At 35.6% G+C, this 17,817-nt stretch overlaps 2 protein-coding genes across 2 annotated transcripts; both read right to left on the reverse strand.

Annotated features, from left to right (window-relative positions):
* Nucleotides 1-717: 717 nt before the first annotated feature.
* On the reverse strand, nucleotides 718-1,820 carry LOC148764929 (uncharacterized). Its single transcript, XM_088814524.1, has 2 exons — nucleotides 1,526-1,820; nucleotides 718-1,385 (listed from the first exon to the last, which is right to left on the reverse strand). Exons 1-2 carry the CDS (start codon nucleotides 1,684-1,686, stop codon nucleotides 956-958), a joined length of 591 nt encoding a protein of 196 aa, XP_088670650.1. The 5' UTR covers nucleotides 1,687-1,820; the 3' UTR covers nucleotides 718-955.
* A 14,764-nt stretch (nucleotides 1,821-16,584) lies between these two features.
* LOC105954371 (F-box/kelch-repeat protein At3g23880) lies at nucleotides 16,585-17,709 on the reverse strand. The gene has a single exon (XM_012978040.1). It carries the CDS (start codon nucleotides 17,707-17,709, stop codon nucleotides 16,585-16,587), a length of 1,125 nt encoding a protein of 374 aa, XP_012833494.1.
* Between the last annotated feature and the right edge of the window lie 108 nt (nucleotides 17,710-17,817).

The raw sequence follows: 17,817 nt of genomic DNA on the forward strand, positions 1-17,817 counted from the left end.
TTCCTTATACGGATAGTCTCTTCGTTTAATGTTTTGGTCCTAATTACTTGACATTAGGGTTTATTTTGCTTATTATTTCTAATGTATAGACACCACTTCTTGTTTGAGATTTATCAATTACATGCGCATTATATGAGCTTCTCCTCGAGTAATTTTTTTCCTGTGTAAAGTTGTTATTTAGTCCTTCTGACCGCTGACGGGTTCTTTTCGGTTCAAATATAAATAAACTAAAAAGGGCTCCATTTATTGGAAGAGAAACAAATTACACGAAGAATCAAGAAAATATTTGGGGAATTAATTTGTTACTATAACGAACTTCAAATTCATCAAAAAATGCATAAATGTCCGCCTAAAAGAGTTTCCAATATGATGTTCGTAAGTTTTGCACCCAAAACACGGAAATATTAAGAAGCTGTTTAACTGTCCTTGCTACATAATCATTCCGGCAGCATATCGATCGATCTTCTGAATATGCCTTAAACTATTTCGATTCACCTAGCCCCGTTTACTTTTTTTTATTTTTTTTTGCGGATTTCTCTTCTATCTCTTCTGTTACTTTTTTATTTAATTTTAAACTCACTCTGTAGATTTATTTGCTTGTGACTGAGAATCTTGAAATTCCTGATATACATGTAGTATATATATATCAACCTAGATTTTCTTGATATGTAAATCTCAGAATTCAACTAAAGAAAGGCCTTTCTGCCTCTACACACATTATGAACATAATAAAAAATGAGATAAGTCGAAGACATATGAAAATGCGATAACTTCGATATTCTAATTTCACTATATATAAGCAATTTTAAAACTGCAGTAATTCTTCAAGAACAAGAAAATCAATTAACATGTTTAATATTTGCAGCAATCATTTCTAAGCTACTAAAAATTTAAAATAACAAAAAAAAAAAAGAAAAAAAGGAAAGATTCTTCAATTCACCAACCAGCCTAGCCCTCATCGTCTAATAACAGCAATACTCGGAGTCTCGTTTTTCTTCATGTTCCGGTCGGCCGGCTTTCTAAAATACTTAACGACGTACATCGTATTCTTTTCGTCATCGTCATCACGATCGGGCTCGTAAAACGTAACCACGTCTCCAGCTTTCAAGTTATGAGCCCTAACGAACATTCCCCATCCTCCACCAATCTGGTAGTGTATGTTCCCCCCACTTCTGACCTTCGATAACACCATTGCATATCTCCGATTGATTCCGTCGAACACAATCATGGTCTTCGAGTACGATTCCGGATCCTGGTTTTTAATATTCGGATCGCCGGATATTATTAACGCATCAACATGATCGAGTTGCAGCGTGGCGTTTTCCTTTATCACGTCGTATGCAGTTAGCGTCTTCGATAGGCATTCTTCTTCCGTTCGGTAGTAACTGCACATAGTGATTGATTAAGTAACCCTTTTTTATTTTGTTCTAGGGTTTAAATGATAAAGAGGATGGAAGAGAGAGAGAGAGAGAGAGAGAGAGAGAGAGAGAGAGAGAGAGAGAGAGAGAGAGAGAGAGAGAGAAACCTGGCACCAGGGCCCGAAGGTTGCTCTAACGATGACAGTAGAATCTCGAAATCTTCATCGGAGTCGGAATCGGATCTATCGGGGGGTTCGCCGATCTTTGCTTTCCCTTTCTCTTTCCTCGATCGGCGTGGATAAGCAACACCATTACTTCTTTCAACCATTTTCTTGAAATTATTCTGATCTGTTCTTTGATTTTCTTCAAGAGTAGTGGTGATGTAATCTGATCGAGAAGAAACAGTTGGTTTATTTGAGTTTATAAACCGCCTTTCGGATTAATTGTGTACTTCTCTTTTGCGTTCTTTAACTATACACACACACACATATATATATATATATATATATATATATATATATATATATATACACACACACACACTCAATCTACTTTTTTTTTTAATTAATTCAAAAAATTAAATAGTTGAAGCAGTGATTTGGCCAGGAAACGGCTCAATACATTTAAATTACGGTAAATTCCTTATTTTTGAGAAATTATATCAAGTCCCCTACAGTTTGTAAATTTCTAACATCTACCCCTACAAAAGGGTGTTAATGTAAGAAATCTATAAATTTCAGAGAGGTGGATGTAATTGTAAACCACAAATTTTCGAGTCTGCAAATTATAATAAAAATACAAGACAAGAAAATAGGGAACAAATAATTTGTTAATCAAAACGATGTGGATTACATCTCGAATTTAAATATGTTATGAATTCGAGGAATCGAATATATGATTTCCTATCACGAACATCTCGAATTCAAATATGTTATGAATTCGAATTCAAATATGTTATGAATTCGAGGCTCAAATATGTTATGAATTCGAGTCGGAGGCTCGAGACGTGAGCTTGAGAGCTCGATATGTGTCTTTATGAGTCTGATTTTTAGATGCACCAAAGATCTTCTTTTATAGACACAATCTAGGGTTAGGGTTTCTCGACTTGTAGAGTGGGCCAGACATTTTAAAACCCAAATATATTATGGACTTTAATTTGAGACCTAAATTAATAACCGATTTATTTTGGTTATTAATTAGTAATTTATCTCAAAATTTCGATGTCTACAGTAATTCTGAAAAAAATGAGGGGTTCTTTCGGTAATAGACATCACCTTAGGGAGCGGTTGCAATTTAGCCTTTAGAATTAAGACCGTTTATACAGTTTTTCAAATATTTAAGCGAAACATGCACCTTGAGCCTGATTCGGACGCAACAACAACTAACTGCGTCTATGGCATACGCTCGTCTTTAAATAAACTCCTTATATAAGATTCAAAAACACGATTCTTTAAAATGTTTATAATAAACTCCGTTGAAGTCATCATTGTCAAGTACGACTAAGTACTAACGACTGAATTCTCTGCTAAACACGGTTTTTAAAGATAAGCAAAAATCGCAATAAATACATCAAAGCTAACATAATCCAAGAAGAACAGTACGTACAAACACCGGTTTACTAACAAATGAAAAACATCACTGCAAAATCAGTTAAATAAGATATCAAATAGATTAAAAACAAATTACGAGGAAGCAAGACCTAAGATCGAAGTCTATAAACTCATGGTTTACAATAAGTGGGTAAATAATGTTTTGGTTGTAATTTAAAAACTTGTTATTCATGTTTGTTTTGCAAATTGATCTATGTTGCTTAATTCAGTCGATCGTAACACGTGGATAAATAGCCTTTTGGAGACGCGGGATATTTTTTATTTTGATCGTTCCTATTGTAATAGCTAACAAGTGTTTGTTTATGCATTTTGTTTCTAAAGGCAGTGAGTGATCTTTTTTTTTTTTTTTTTTTTTTTTTTTTTTTTTGGTAATGCAGGAACCCGCAGCCAACCATATAGGTGCACTGGGTAAACCTACACTCTCGTATAATAGCTTGCAAACCATACGAGAGATGTAAACCACACTAGGCTAACCATGTGTGACAAGCTCGACCTAGCGACCGTTGATCTTTTGTTTCTATGTTATGGCGTTTTCCTTAACGACATTGTATGCAATTAGCGGTGATTACGACTCTCCCTCCTTCATATTTAATTTAATGGTAAATTACGAACCTCCTGAACTTAGGTAAATTATGAAAAACACCTCCACCTATCCGTAATCATACAGTTTATGAACACATGAAATTCGAATTAAAGTGATTTATCAAATTAGCAATGGATGTTTCGCGGTTTGTAGGCAAAATTAGAAATAAAGACGCTACGAGTTTTGAATTGAAAAATGGTGGTATATAAGATAGTAGCTTTGGGGTTTTCATTTCCGCTTTTTGAAAAAATTATAATTACCACGTACCCACTCGCTGTGAATATACAGATTTGCCAAAATCTGGGCGATCGAATTAAGATGCCAGTATGGGAGTTTAAGCCACTACAAATGTATTTTTTGTGAACACAGGGAACCAAATATGAAATCAATGCAAACTTAAGGGGTGAAAACTATAATTTTCCCTTTTATATATATATGTTTTATTAATATTTATCTGCCGATGCCAAATCAATTGCACCCCGGCCTGTAAATAAGTAAAATCGGCTAAAACATATTAAGGGTAGGATAGTAAATTTCTCTGCACTGTTAAATTTCTAACGGTCGACTATTAAGAAAAGGGGGTGTTTTGTATTTTTCGTTAGTGTAGGGGGGGTAAATTAAAATAAAAAGTTGGTGGGTGGGTGGGTGTGTGTGTAAATATATATAGTTACGAACAGAACGCAAAAAGAGAAGACTCCGAGCGGTTACATTCAAAATATATATATATGATATTTCTTCTCACTCATCGATATATTAGCATAATTACAACTGTGTCTCTTCTCGATCAGATTAAATAACCACAACTCTCCAAGAAAATCAACAACAAATTAATTAATTAGTTTCAAGAAAATGGCTGAAAAAGGAGGTGGTGCCTCGTCGAGGAAGAAGGATACAGCTGGCAAGGCAAAGATTGGCGAACGCAGAAAGATAGACGACTCCGATGATTATAATCAAGAATATGCTCAATTCAAGATTCGCAGGAATAATCCAAGATCATGTTCCAGGTTCTCTCTCTCTCTCTCTCTCTCTCTCTCTCTCTCTCTCTCTCTCTCTCTCTCTCTCTCTCTCTCTCTCTCTCTCTCTCTCAAGAACATTGCAGCATGTAGGCGGTTTAATATGTTCAAGAATTTAATTTCATTTAATTTATTTTTCTTTCTGAAAAATAAAATAAAAAATATGATTTACAGTGCTATGGAGGAACTGTTTACAGTGGAGCTAACTCCAGCTGACGTGGATGAGAAGCTAAACCTAACTCAATTACAGGCATCCATGCTTATGGAAGCATATTCGAGACCCGTGCTCGAAAATTTAATCAACTTTTCGACGGCTATCGATTTGTCTGATGAACACAAGAACAAATACACTATGCAATTAGCAAAGGAACCGAAGTATGCAATACCCGTCGCGGATATAATCTACTACCTTAATCAAGGCTGGTTAACCGTCGTTCAGAAACGCGAACTGAAAGCCGGAGACGTAGTCAAGTTTTACAAACTTTCATCAGTGGGACTGCATATTTTTGTTAAAGGCCGTGTGCCGTCGTTCTTTATTCGTATCAACAAACCTGATGCAGAATAAGCTCGATAAAGAACCGAGTCAAGGTTATTTCGAGAGAACCGATATGCAGGTTGAAGAAAAATGAATAATAAAAAAAAAATTAAGTAGATCAGATTATTTTTCATGCAGTACTAGTTATTAGATGTTTCTTTACTTTTGTTTGATTTGTTGTGCTCCGTCGAAAAATAGAGATTGTCGATTTTCTTTTTATGAACAAGAGATTATTTTCTTTTCTTTAAAATACGTATGATCGATATATGGACTTGACTTGAGAAGACCGAATGCAATTATTTAGTTCGATGTACGTAGGTCCGATCCAATATAATACGACATCTTTAAACGCGTAACTAATTGATCGACGATCTATACATTTGCATGACATGTATGTATATTAATTACAACTGGTTTTTATTATCCAATTTGTGATCATCAAGGGCAAATGATTTCTACTAGCTAGGTCGGGCAAAGGCCGATGAGAGATGGCACGCGAAAAGTTTTAGGAATACTTTATGTATTTAATATATTTTTTTACGAAAAATCGGATTGCAAATTCCACGAATTAGGCTGTTTCCATAATCAAGAATCCTAATATCAGTGTCTTCTACATAGATTAAACTTTGACGACACGTAATAAAACATAAATAAAGTTGTGTTTCCGTAATAAGAATCCTAGTCGATCATTTGCCATTTTTTTTCCCTTCGTTTTTGGACCGCACTTTCGTCGGCCCCCGCCTCATGCTTCTCAGATTTCTCTCTTTTGTTTCCCTTATTTTCTTCAATTTCTTGTCTCCTTCTTCATTTCGACAATGATTCAGGGGTGATTGTAATTACCGATACCACAGGGACCTTAAAGTTATTTTAGCATATCTCAGAGATGTAATTTACCCTATTAATTTTTTTGTCAAAAGTAACAATATGGGGGGCCTCAGTAAGACGGCAACATACCTCGAGGGTATTCGTAATTAGACCTTACCTTAGTGAATTTCTCGTAATTTACACTTTATTACTTTTCAAATGACAAAGGGGTATAATGGACAAAACACAGTTTTGTGAAACAGCTGGTTAGAAGGGGATTTTCGTAATTATGTAAACGTGAGGGAGATTTTCATAATTAGCTAGGCTTTACCTCAGGGGTTTTTCGTAATTTGCCATAAAATGTAATTTAGACAATTCTTTCATTCACATGTGCTCTCAGTTTTAGGGGAGTATTTGTAATTACAAATACCATAGGGGTTTGTAGTATTTAGTCTTACCCAAGCGGGGTATCCGTAATTTACCCTTTAAAAAAATTGTAAGGGATTTGAGTGAGGTTTATCTTTTCAATTGGGGTGCAATGAAGATAATTTATTTTATGTGCAAAATGGTATTAAATTTTCTTAAGAATTTGAAAGATAGGAAGACAAATCCCACACAGACTCTTTGTTGAAAAGGGAACTATGAAATAGTATATATAGGCCCCGTTTGATTGGTAAGATAAGATTAAATAATCTAACGAAACTCAAATATTTTATTGGAAGACAAGATAAGTCCCATGATTACATATTTTTGGCGGGTCGACCCGACAATTTATTTGGGATACCAAACATAATATTAAGTCCAACTATTTAGTTAATCTTAGCTTATCTAGCAACCAAACGGGGCCATATTATACACGGGATTCACCAAAGCAATACAAATTTAAACTCCGAAATGCTCCCGCCGCCGCCGCCACCGCCACTCCCGCCGCCGCAGCCATAGCTATGATGAAACTAGATACATCGGTTCTTCCACTAGAAATCATAGAAATTATCCTGTCAAAATTATCAGTTAACTCTCTTCTTCGATTCAAAGTTGTTTGCAAGTCATGGAATACTTTGATTTAAGGAGTTCTATTTCCGAAGAGTTATCTTTGGTTAAATTTGAAGAATCCAAGATTCCAAACTGTGAAATTACTTAAAACCCCCTTGTGGCTTGGATATTATCTTGAGCTATTGCGACGGCGTGCTACTTTTAACCAACTCTTCGTACCGAAGAATTGGGTTGTGGAATCCATCCACTCGAATTCGAACAACTCTTCGGGTCCCACGGGAATTCGGCGGTTGTTCGAAGAGTTACGCATTTTATCATGATCCAATTGCTGGCGATTTTAACCTGTTCGTTATATGCAATAATTACTATCGATTTTTGTTGGGGATCGGGCACGTGTGTACGCAGCGGAAACAAAAATTTTATTTTATTTATACAAACTAGTTTATATAAATAAACACGTGCACATGAATTACAAGTAATTGCGTACCTTTTCGCTTCCAGTCACCAACAAACATGCTTACATATATAATTAATTTAAATAACATAAATTAAATCAAATAATAAACATGCTCAACGAACGATTCATATAAACACATAATCGAACATATAGATTCATGTGATTCAATAATCAATTAACACACATTAATCTCAATTAATATAAATTAATTAGGGAAAACGAATTTTTACCCTTGAAGCGTGAATCGAACGAAGACTCGAAAAGATGGCTAGCTGCTTTCCCACTTCGACGGATCCGACCTGTTTTCTGATATGAAATTACAGGCCTGCTCCGACTTCATTATCTCCACGGTTATTGATTGGATCAACAATTCGTTAGGGAATTGTAGATATATGGCTTCTGAAGCTTCTGTAAAAAATTCACGTCCATCCAATCACTGGTTGATTTACGGCGACTTTTCTCGCTAGATTGCGCAGAAAATCCGAGAGCAATTTTTCAGAATTGCCTTCTCACATCACCGGCTTGTGGCGGCGCGTGGAGACTACCCTAGTGGTGGCGTTGGCGGCAGAAGAATCTTATTCCTCTTAGGTTTCACCTCGTATATTAAATCCACTATCCACGCAACACTAAATACGTGATAGTTGAAGTACAACGAAGAAGAACTAGGGGAATAGGAAGATGCCGATGCGGCGGCGCGACGGCTGGTGGTGGAGGTAGGGTTTCGGCTACAAGGTGGCTAGCTGATGGAGGGAGAGAGGCTATGGTTTCATTCTACGTTTCCTTTTTGTGTGTCTTTCACAAGACATATAAATCCTAATTATATAGTTCTTGTGAAAACCCTAACAGGCCTTAAGTTGTGCTAGACCCAACAACTTAAGTCCGCTATCTTTCTCGGCTCGTTTCTAACAAACGAATGCTCGCAAAAATAAAACAATTATATTTTGATGACAAGCACAAAATTCTCGTCGATACGAGTACCACTTTGCAATTTTCCAATTTTTGAAATTAGAAACCCTTATTTAGGACCTGCCAAATCGGGAAATTTCCCAATGTAGAATGTTCACTAACTTTCCGTCGAATTATTTTCCTCTACTTATTCTCATCCATAATTAACAATTATGAATGTTGGACTCAATCACATTGACTTCCAATTACACTAGATTAACTAATTAATCTTACCTCGTTGCTTAAGGATCTCAAGTATACGAGCAGTGACCCTCGATGGTTCAGGTGTAAGCTAGCCGTGGGCCCACAACCCATTGTGGTTTAAACTTGTCCCTAGAGTTATAGTTAAGTTGAAGCTATTTTCAACTTAACAACCCAATGAATCAAGATTGGCGTCTAGCAACTATGCGTCACGATTCCCTAAATACAAATGAAGTGCCTCCAAGAATCGTGTGATATAGTTAACGTACAGTACGATCCCTTCGATACATGTATCCCGATTGAACTAGAGGCATTGGTTCGTCGCGACCTCTTTATGAGTTCAATAACTGTGTGGACGTTCTTGATTATATAACCCGTTCGTGTTTGACTTAGAGAAACATATTTCTCTAATCACGATACTTTCAGTTGTGGCCACAAACTTCATGGGTTATAAATCGCAAGAACACACATGATATCCCTGAGTGATCAAGCGATCGAATCCCCTATTACAATGCACAAACCTCCCTTTAGATTTCGGACTGCACGAACACTGGCCCTTGGGGCAGTCCTCGGTTGAACTCAGGAAGAGGTCACGATACAGCTGGTCTTCTAGTGAAGTCACATGATGTCTGGGTCTTAAAGATTAATGGCGTACAACTATATCATAGAAACCTCTCTACTAGATTATTGGGAACCACTTAGAGATCTCTAGATTGAGGGAGTTCAGTGAACTCATCAACTTATGAGCACCCACTGATGTATGCCGATGTCACAACATCGTTGACTGATGAAACGCAGTACACATACACTAATTGCAAGTCTCAAATGGGAAATGTTGATATCCTCATTAGTGACGTAACCCGTTGACTAGAACTACATTTAACAGTTATTATACTTCAATAAATAATCTCACGACTCTACTAGATATATTCATAGTAATTAAGTAACTGTAAGGACTATATTTATGCTTATGCAAGGGACAAAGATATAGAATGCCAAATGGGGTATTTATATCATTAATACGAAATAGATTATTTACGAGTAGCATGAGAAAACACAACGATTAGTTGACTCTGTGGTCACCTACTCTAACAAGTTTTTTCATGCAAGAACAATGCATAGACGTTGAAACAAGAATTTGCAGGCAGACAACGTTGTGAACCAGAGGTTTTCGTTGACGATGTTTTCTATTGGGTTAGATTTGGCGATAAAAGTCGACATATAACAATATATTATGAAATAACATATTTTGAAAGAATTATTGAATTATTGAAACAGTTCATCCATTGTTTGTACCGATTTTACATTTGATCTCTCATGTTTCAGTGTTTTGTTAAAACTAACATAATCAAGAGTGAGCACTCATCACCGGCTTAACTGACGGACTAACGATAAATTGACGAAAAAGACCAAAAATGTTAAATTATTGAAATATGAGGAATCAAATGTACTTTTTGTGAACATGGGGGCCAAATATGAAATCGATGCAAACATAAGGGGTGAAAACTATAATTTTCCCTTTATATATATATATATATATATATATATATATATATATATATATATATATATATATATATATATGTTTTAGGGGAAATATGCAGTACCCCTGAAATGGAAAATATTTTGAACTAAACTCAATTGACTGTTAGAGAATTTTGCCTACACCCAAGTTTGATTCTTAATTAGTGAGACCCCCTGACCAGCCATGATAAGACTAAAGTGCCCTTATGTGGTTATGTTTTTAACGTGAAACAATTTTATCTCACTCTTTCACTCCCCCTCTCTCTCTCGTTCTCGATTTCTTTTTTTTTTTCTTTTCAGATTTGTCCACCACCACCACCACCGTCGCCTCATATCTCACTCTCTTTCCTTCACCACCGCCACCACCGTCATTGTCGTCGACTCTCCATGCCTCTCTTTTGTTATTTTTCTATCTTTATTTATATATTTTTCAATTTTTTTTTCAGATCTGAAAATACAGTTTCAGATCTGAACAGCAGCAGTAACATGACTATAGTCATATTCGAATATGACTACGAATATGTATATATCATATTTATGTATTTTTCGAATATGAATGTAGTCATATTCGAATATGTTCTATCTTCTCGTTTTCAAGTTAACTTCTAATAACTAGATTCAAAATTGTTATTTATTTTGTGGATGTTGATTGGATTGGTTTCGTAAACAATAGGGAATTTTCGTTGTTTTATATAATTTGGTAAATATGACTACATAGTCACATATAGCCATATTCAATTATAGTCATACTCGGAGTTGTAAACCTGTTGAGAAAAAAAAATCAATTTTTTGTTTTAAAAAAAAAATAAAGAACAAAAATTTATTAAAAAAATAATAAAAAAATGGCTAAATAATCCGAAAATAATAACAAAAAAAATATATTTTATTATTTGGTAGCATTTTTTTAGAAATTTGGAAGCAAATTTTTAGGAATTAGATTATTAATATGGAAAGAGAGAAAAAATGAATTATTCAGACTAATTATGCTAATTGACATAAGGGTAGAATTGAGAATAAAATTTCTACGAATTATCACAAAGAAAGACTTAAGGATTGGACATATCAACATTTCTTATCTATATGAGAGGATTATTGCTAATGACCCCTATGTTTTATTAATATTTATCTGCCGATGCCAAATCAGTTGCACCCCGGCCCGTAAATAAGTAAAATCGGCTAAAACATATTAAGGGTAGGATAGTAAATTTCTCTGCACTGTTATATTTCTAACGGTCGACTATTAAGAACAGGGGGTGTTTTGTATTTTTCGTTAGTGTAGGGGCCGGGGGTAAATTAAAATAAAAAGTAGGTGGGTGTATATATACATATAGTTACGAACAGAACGCAGAAGAGAAGACTCCGAGCGGTTACATTCAATATATATATATATATATATATATATATATATATATGATATATCAGCATAATTACAACTGTGTCTGTTCTCCATCAGATTAAATAACCACAACTCTCCCAGAAATCAACAACTAATTAATTAATTAATTTCAAGAAAATGGCTGAAAAGGGTCGAGGTGGTGCTCATAATCCAGGCTCGTCGAGGAAGAAGGATACAGCTGGCAAAGCAAAGATTGACGAACGCAGAAAGATAGACGACTCTGATTATTATGTATATGCTCAATTCAAGGTTCCCAGGAGTAATCCAAGAATCCCATGTTCCAGGTCTCTCTCTCTCTCTCTCTCTCTCTCTCTCTCTCTCTCTCTCTCTCTCTCTCTCTCTCTCTCTCTCTCTCTCTCTCTCTCTCTCTCTCTCTCTCTCTCTCTCTCTCTCTCTCTCTCTCAAGAACATTGCAGCATGTAGGCGGTTTAATATATATGTTCAAGAATTTAATTTAATTTAATTATTTTTTTTCTTTCTGAAAAAAAAATCAAAAAATATGATTTGCAGTGAGGGAGTGAAGGAGGAACTGTTTACAGTGGAGCTAACTGCAGCTGACGTGGATAAGATGCTAAACCTGACTCAATTACAGGCAGACATGCTTATGGATGAATATTCGAGACCCGTACTCGACTCTTTAATCACCTTTGCGATGGGTATCGATTTGTTCGATGAACACGACCAGAAATATCCTATGATATTAGGAAAGCAACCGAATCCCGTCGGAGGTGCATTCCACTACCTTTGTCTAGGCTGGTTTATCGTCGGTAAGAAACGCAAACTGAAAGCCGGAGACGTAGTCAAGTTCTACAAACTTGCATCAGTGGGACGTACTTTTGTTAAAGGCCGTGCGTCGTTCTTTATTAATATCAACAAACCTGATGCAGAAGAAGCTCGATAAAGAACCGAGAGACGACGATCAAGATAATTTCGAGAGAAACCGATATGCAGATTTGAAGAAAAAGGAACAATAAAAAAAAAATAATTAGATCAGATTATTTTTCATGCAGTACTAGTTATTAGATATTTCTTTACTTTGTTGTGCTCCATAGAAAATCGAGATTGTCGATTTTCTTATCTTTAAAATACGTATGATCGATATATGGACTTGACTTGAGAAGACCGAATGCAATTATTTAGTTCGATGTATGTAGGTCCGATCCAATATAATACGACATCTTTAAACGCGTAACTAATTGATCGATGATCTATACATTTGCATGACATGTATGTATATTAATTACAACTGGTTTTTATTATCCAATTTGTGAACTATTGAACTGATCAAGGGCAAATGATTTCTACTAGCTAGGTCAGGCAAAGGCCGATGAGAGATTGTGCGCGACAAGTTTTAGGAATATTTTATGTATTTAATATATTTTTACGAAAAATCGGATTGCAAATATAATTCCATGAATTAGGTTGTTTCCATAATCAAGAATTCTAATATCAATGTCTTCCACATAGATTAAACTTCGATGACACGTAATTAATGAAACATAAATGAAGGGCGAGTCATTTGCCATTTTTTTCCTTTCATTTTTGGACGGCACTTTCGTCGGCCCCCACCTCATGCTTCGTCGCCTTTTCAATTCCTCGTTTGTTTCAGACGGGCCTATTTAATTCTTTGGGATTTGTGGCCGTGTTGTGGAGACGGGAAGAAGATGAAGATGATCCCCTTTTCCTTTTTTAATTTTGTATTTTTGCAAACAACGCCGTCCAAGGGTATTTAATTTATGAGGTATTTATGTCTTTTCAAGACCGATCAACAGGTAAATCGCAAATGAGTTGAGTATGTTATTTGAAATAGGGTAAATTATGGGACCCCTGAGTTGTGGCCAAATAACTTATGTGATTATAAATATCCCCTTAATTATTGCGTCGTCTAACGAGTATACCCTTCAGAAGTTATGACTAAGGGAATCTTGAAGATTCCATGAACTATTCGATATGAATTTCCAGATGTACCCAAAGGAGGTAAATCTAATAAATCCACAGGAGGGTAAATGTAATATTTGAACTTACCCGAGGGGTACCCGTAATTTACCCAAAATTTGTTTGTTTAATAAAAGGGAGGGCAAATTATAAGAAACCTCTTGATGTAAGCTCTAAATACAAAACCCCTTCATATTTGCGTGATTACGAAACCCCCATAAGGTATGTTGTCGTCTTACACAGTCCCCATGCGGTGTTACTTTTGACGGAATATTTTTAATCCCATGGAATATTCCTCTAAAATCTGAATATATCACTGGAAATATCATTTTCCCTTTGGGGTAATTGTAAGTATATCAATTATGTCGAGGGTAAATTGTAATACATTAAAAAACCATAGTTATTTTTAACTTAAAACTACAATACATTTCTTCATTTTATAATTATTTAAAATAGAAAATATATATTAAAAATAATTAAACATGAATTGTAGCATCATAAGTTTTTATTTGTGCTGTATTTTTTATTCAATAAAATCGATTTTATATATTTTGGAAATATTCTCATATTTCTTATTTAGGTTATACATATTTTCATTAATTTTTTTTAAGTTTTTAATAATATTTCAATTTTAAACGGATGAAATGTAAAATGTATATATTAAATATAATTAAGTCATAAAAACAAAAACAAAAAAAACTTGCGACCCCTTGCGAGCAGAGAAGTCATCACTCTTACTTTTTTGCTCCGAGGCATGTTATGGTGATTGGATATATTATTGTTTTTGTCCAAAGTAACATCGGGGGCCTCAGTAAGATGGCAACATACCTCGAGGGTTTGTTAATTAGACCTTACCTTACGGGGTTTCTCATAATTTACTATTTATTATTTTTCATATGACAGAAGGGTGTAATGGACAAAACAAAGTTTTTTGTGAATTTAAACGATAAAACACTCGTTAGAGGGGGATTTTCCTAACTACGCAAACATGATGAAGAATTTCATAATTAGCTAGGCCTTACCTCAGGGGATTTTTAGTAATTTGCCATAAAATGTAATTTAGACAATTTATTCATTCACATGGGCTGTCAATTTTAGGGGAGTATTTGTAATTACTAATATAGGGGTTTGCAAGTTATTTAGTCTTACCCTAGCGGGTTACCCGTAATTTACCCTTTAAAAAAAAATTGTTAAAAAAATTAAGATATTATTATGTGCAAAATAGTATTAAATTTTCTTGAGAATTTGAAAGCAATACAAAACTCCAAAACGCTGCCGCCGCCGTCACCACCACCACCACTACCACCACCACCGCCACCACCGCCATGGCTAGGATGAAACTAGATAGATGGTTTATTCCACTAGAAATCATAGAAATTATCCTGTCAAAATCATCGGTCAAATCTCTTCTTCGATTCAAAACAGTTTGTAAGTCATGGAATATTCTGATTTCAGATTCTGTATTCATCAAAAATCATCTCCATCAATCTAAAACTTCAAACCTGCATCAAAATCTTTTTCTTCTACGTAACTCGTCAAAGAGTTCCGTTTCCGAAGAATTATCTTTGGTTAGATTCGAAGATCCAAAATTCCAAACTGTGCAATTACTGAAAACCCCCCTTGGCTTGGACATTGTCTTAAGCCATTGCGACGGCGTGCTACTTTTAACCGACTCTTCGTACCGGCAATTCGGGTTGTGGAATCCATCCACTCGAACCCAGACAACTTTTCGGGTCCCACGCAAATTCGGTGGTTGTTCGAAGAGTTACGGGCTTTATCATGATCCAATTACCGGCGATTTTAACGTGTTCGTTATATGCACTAATTACTACCGAGTTTTTTCATGCAAGAACAATGCATGGACGTTGAAACATGAATTCGCCGAGGACAGATATAGTTGTGAACCGGAGGTTTTCGTTGACGGTGTTTTCTATTGGGTTAAAATAACTCGACATATAACAATATATTATTACGAGATAACATATTTTGATCCGAGAGATGACAAGCTCAAGACGTTGCCGGAGCCGGAGAATACAGACGGCACCGGATCGATTTACTTGGTCGAATTGAAAGGCCGTTTGTGCATGTATTGCAACGTCGGGAGAAACAACGACCACACGAAGGTTCGATTTTGGATGAAAGAAAAGGGCCCGGAAAATAATCATTGGGAGGAGTTTATAACCGTTGAGAATGTGCCGACCATAATTGTTTTTTTAGAGCCACAATATTGTTTTATGGAAAATAAGATTCTAATTGAATTACGTGATCCAACGAGGAGGAGATTCGTGGTCTACAACCCCGGTGAGAAGATAGTCAAAGATGTTGAGGACAGTGTGTTTAAACAAATTGAAGAGAGTATGCATTTTGGCCTCAGGTTGCTTCCATTTATTGATAGCCTTTTCTGAGTACGTACATGTTTCTGCTTAGAGATCATTTATCGACTTGTCGTCGTAATAATTAACATTTTTCGTTCCTATAAAATATAGTATATCATTATTATCACTTATTTGATTTTTTGTTCGTATACAATTTTCGACTGGCGATTGTACTTATGGTCTGCTTAAGCCTAGAATTGGCCTCTTTCCTTTTCGTTTGATGCTTTAACTACGTTGTTCCGTTAGTTTTGTAAATTTTTTCGTTCCTCGTTTATTAGAATATATCAAATTTTCGTTTGAGGGTTTATTTAGTTTGATCTATAATACGTAATCTTGTCATATATTCATAATCTTCGTGTGCCAAAACGGTAGGTTGAATCGGGTTAGTAGCTCTGTGAATCCTCGGTGAAACATATCGATGCACGAGGACTTGTTTTCCTCTAATAACCGTAACTTTTACGTGCTCTTGCTCTTTACCTCGGATTCAAAATTTCCAATAAATGCTTTAAATTAAAAATCACGAGCATTTTTGGTTCATGGATCTCCTTCTATAAGTGTGATACTAAGCACCATTCCGCCTATTTAGTAGTTCGCCTTGGCCCAATGTTCCATATAAGACCAGTATCCTGTGCGATGCACGGGGGCAATTTAAAAATAAAAATATGTTTTGGATAAAATAATCGAACAAAAACTTTGAATAGTTGATATATAATACGATATAATCAAAAAAACTTAAAAAATGTTCCATACGACACAATCACTCTTTTATGAAAATACCAAGAATTATTTGTCCAATGGATCATAGACTAAGTCGTCACGCAGCCGATCGACATGAAATAAATCGAGCCTTAAAATCTATTGCAAACAATTCCTCTTCCTCTTAGGCCTAAAAAATGTGTTAGGAGATATTAGACTTTCCACATACGGAACAGATAGAAAGTCGAAATAATGTGTGGTGTCTTCAAATTCTTCAAACGTCTTCTCAGAAGAGTTGTACAACACAACTGTTGTCCCGCGCAATCGAACGACAATCTTATTTTCTACGAAACACATTGGTACAAAATACGAAGCGAACCTCTCGACATTCTCAACGGTTATCAACTCCTTCCAGGAATTATTGTCCACGCCCTTTTCCTTTATCCAAATATGAACAACCTTGTCTCCTTGTTTGTAACTATACACGCACAAACGGCCTCCGAAATCAATCATGTTATAAGTAGGTCTTTGGACTTTGAAAATACCGTGCTCGTCGTTCGCCATCTTGAACTCGTCATCTTTGGGGTCGAAATATGTTAGTTTATATCGACGTTCGTCCTTTTCCATCTTTAACCAATAGACAACCCCATCGACAAAAACTCCCGGATGATAAGCTACTCCAAAAGTGTCTCCGAATTCTTTTTTCATCGTCCAGGCTTTGTTCTTGCACGAATAAACCGCGTAGTGATTCGAACATATCACAACAACCTTAAAATCGCCGATTATCGGATCATGACAAAGCCCGTACCAGTTGCAAAGCCCGTAACACTTATCATCAGTATTTAATTCGAATGGGAGCCGAAAAATTGTCTGCGTTCGAGTAGATGGATTCCACAACACAAATTCCACGCCACTTGGTGTTTCGTCGTCACTTGTGAATAGTAGAACGCCATCACAATAGCATAAGACGCGCATGTTGAAGCCACGAGGGCTTTTCAGGACATCTAAAGATCGTAATGTTCGATCTTCGTCGATTTTAACCAAACAAAACTTTCCACTATTATAATTGAATGTAAAGTCACATAGAAAAAGATTCTGCGAGTTTGAAGCTTTAGATTGGTGGAGATGATTTCGGACGAATACGGGATCGGAGATCATCGTATTCCATGATTTCGAGACGGCTTTGAATCGAAGAAGAGATTTGGCGGGTAAATTTAATAGGATTATTTCTATGACGTGTAGTGGAAGGTATGTTGAAACTTGTTCCGAGTGATTTTCAGCCATGGTTGGTTGTGGAGTTTCTAGGGTTGTTGTTTTACAGGATTTATTACTTGTAAATTTGTTTTGTTAATCATCGTATATGTAAGGAAACGTATATATAAATATCACGAA

The sequence above is a fragment of the Erythranthe guttata genome, chromosome 14, assembly GCF_056151865.1.
Source record: "Erythranthe guttata isolate IM_541 chromosome 14, IM_541, whole genome shotgun sequence".
Taxonomy (NCBI): domain Eukaryota; kingdom Viridiplantae; phylum Streptophyta; class Magnoliopsida; order Lamiales; family Phrymaceae; genus Erythranthe; species Erythranthe guttata.

Excerpts from the sequence above, each read along its gene's own strand:
- LOC148764929 (XM_088814524.1), bottom strand. The coding sequence starts at position 1,686 with ATGGTTGAAAGAAGTAATGGTGTTGCTTATCCACGCCGATCGAGGAAA. Across the intron at positions 1,386-1,525 it reads CCTTCGGGCCCTGGTGCCAG|TTACTACCGAACGGAAGAAG; the intron begins GTTTCTCTCTCT and ends CACTATGTGCAG.
- LOC105954371 (XM_012978040.1), bottom strand. The coding sequence starts at position 17,709 with ATGGCTGAAAATCACTCGGAACAAGTTTCAACATACCTTCCACTACAC.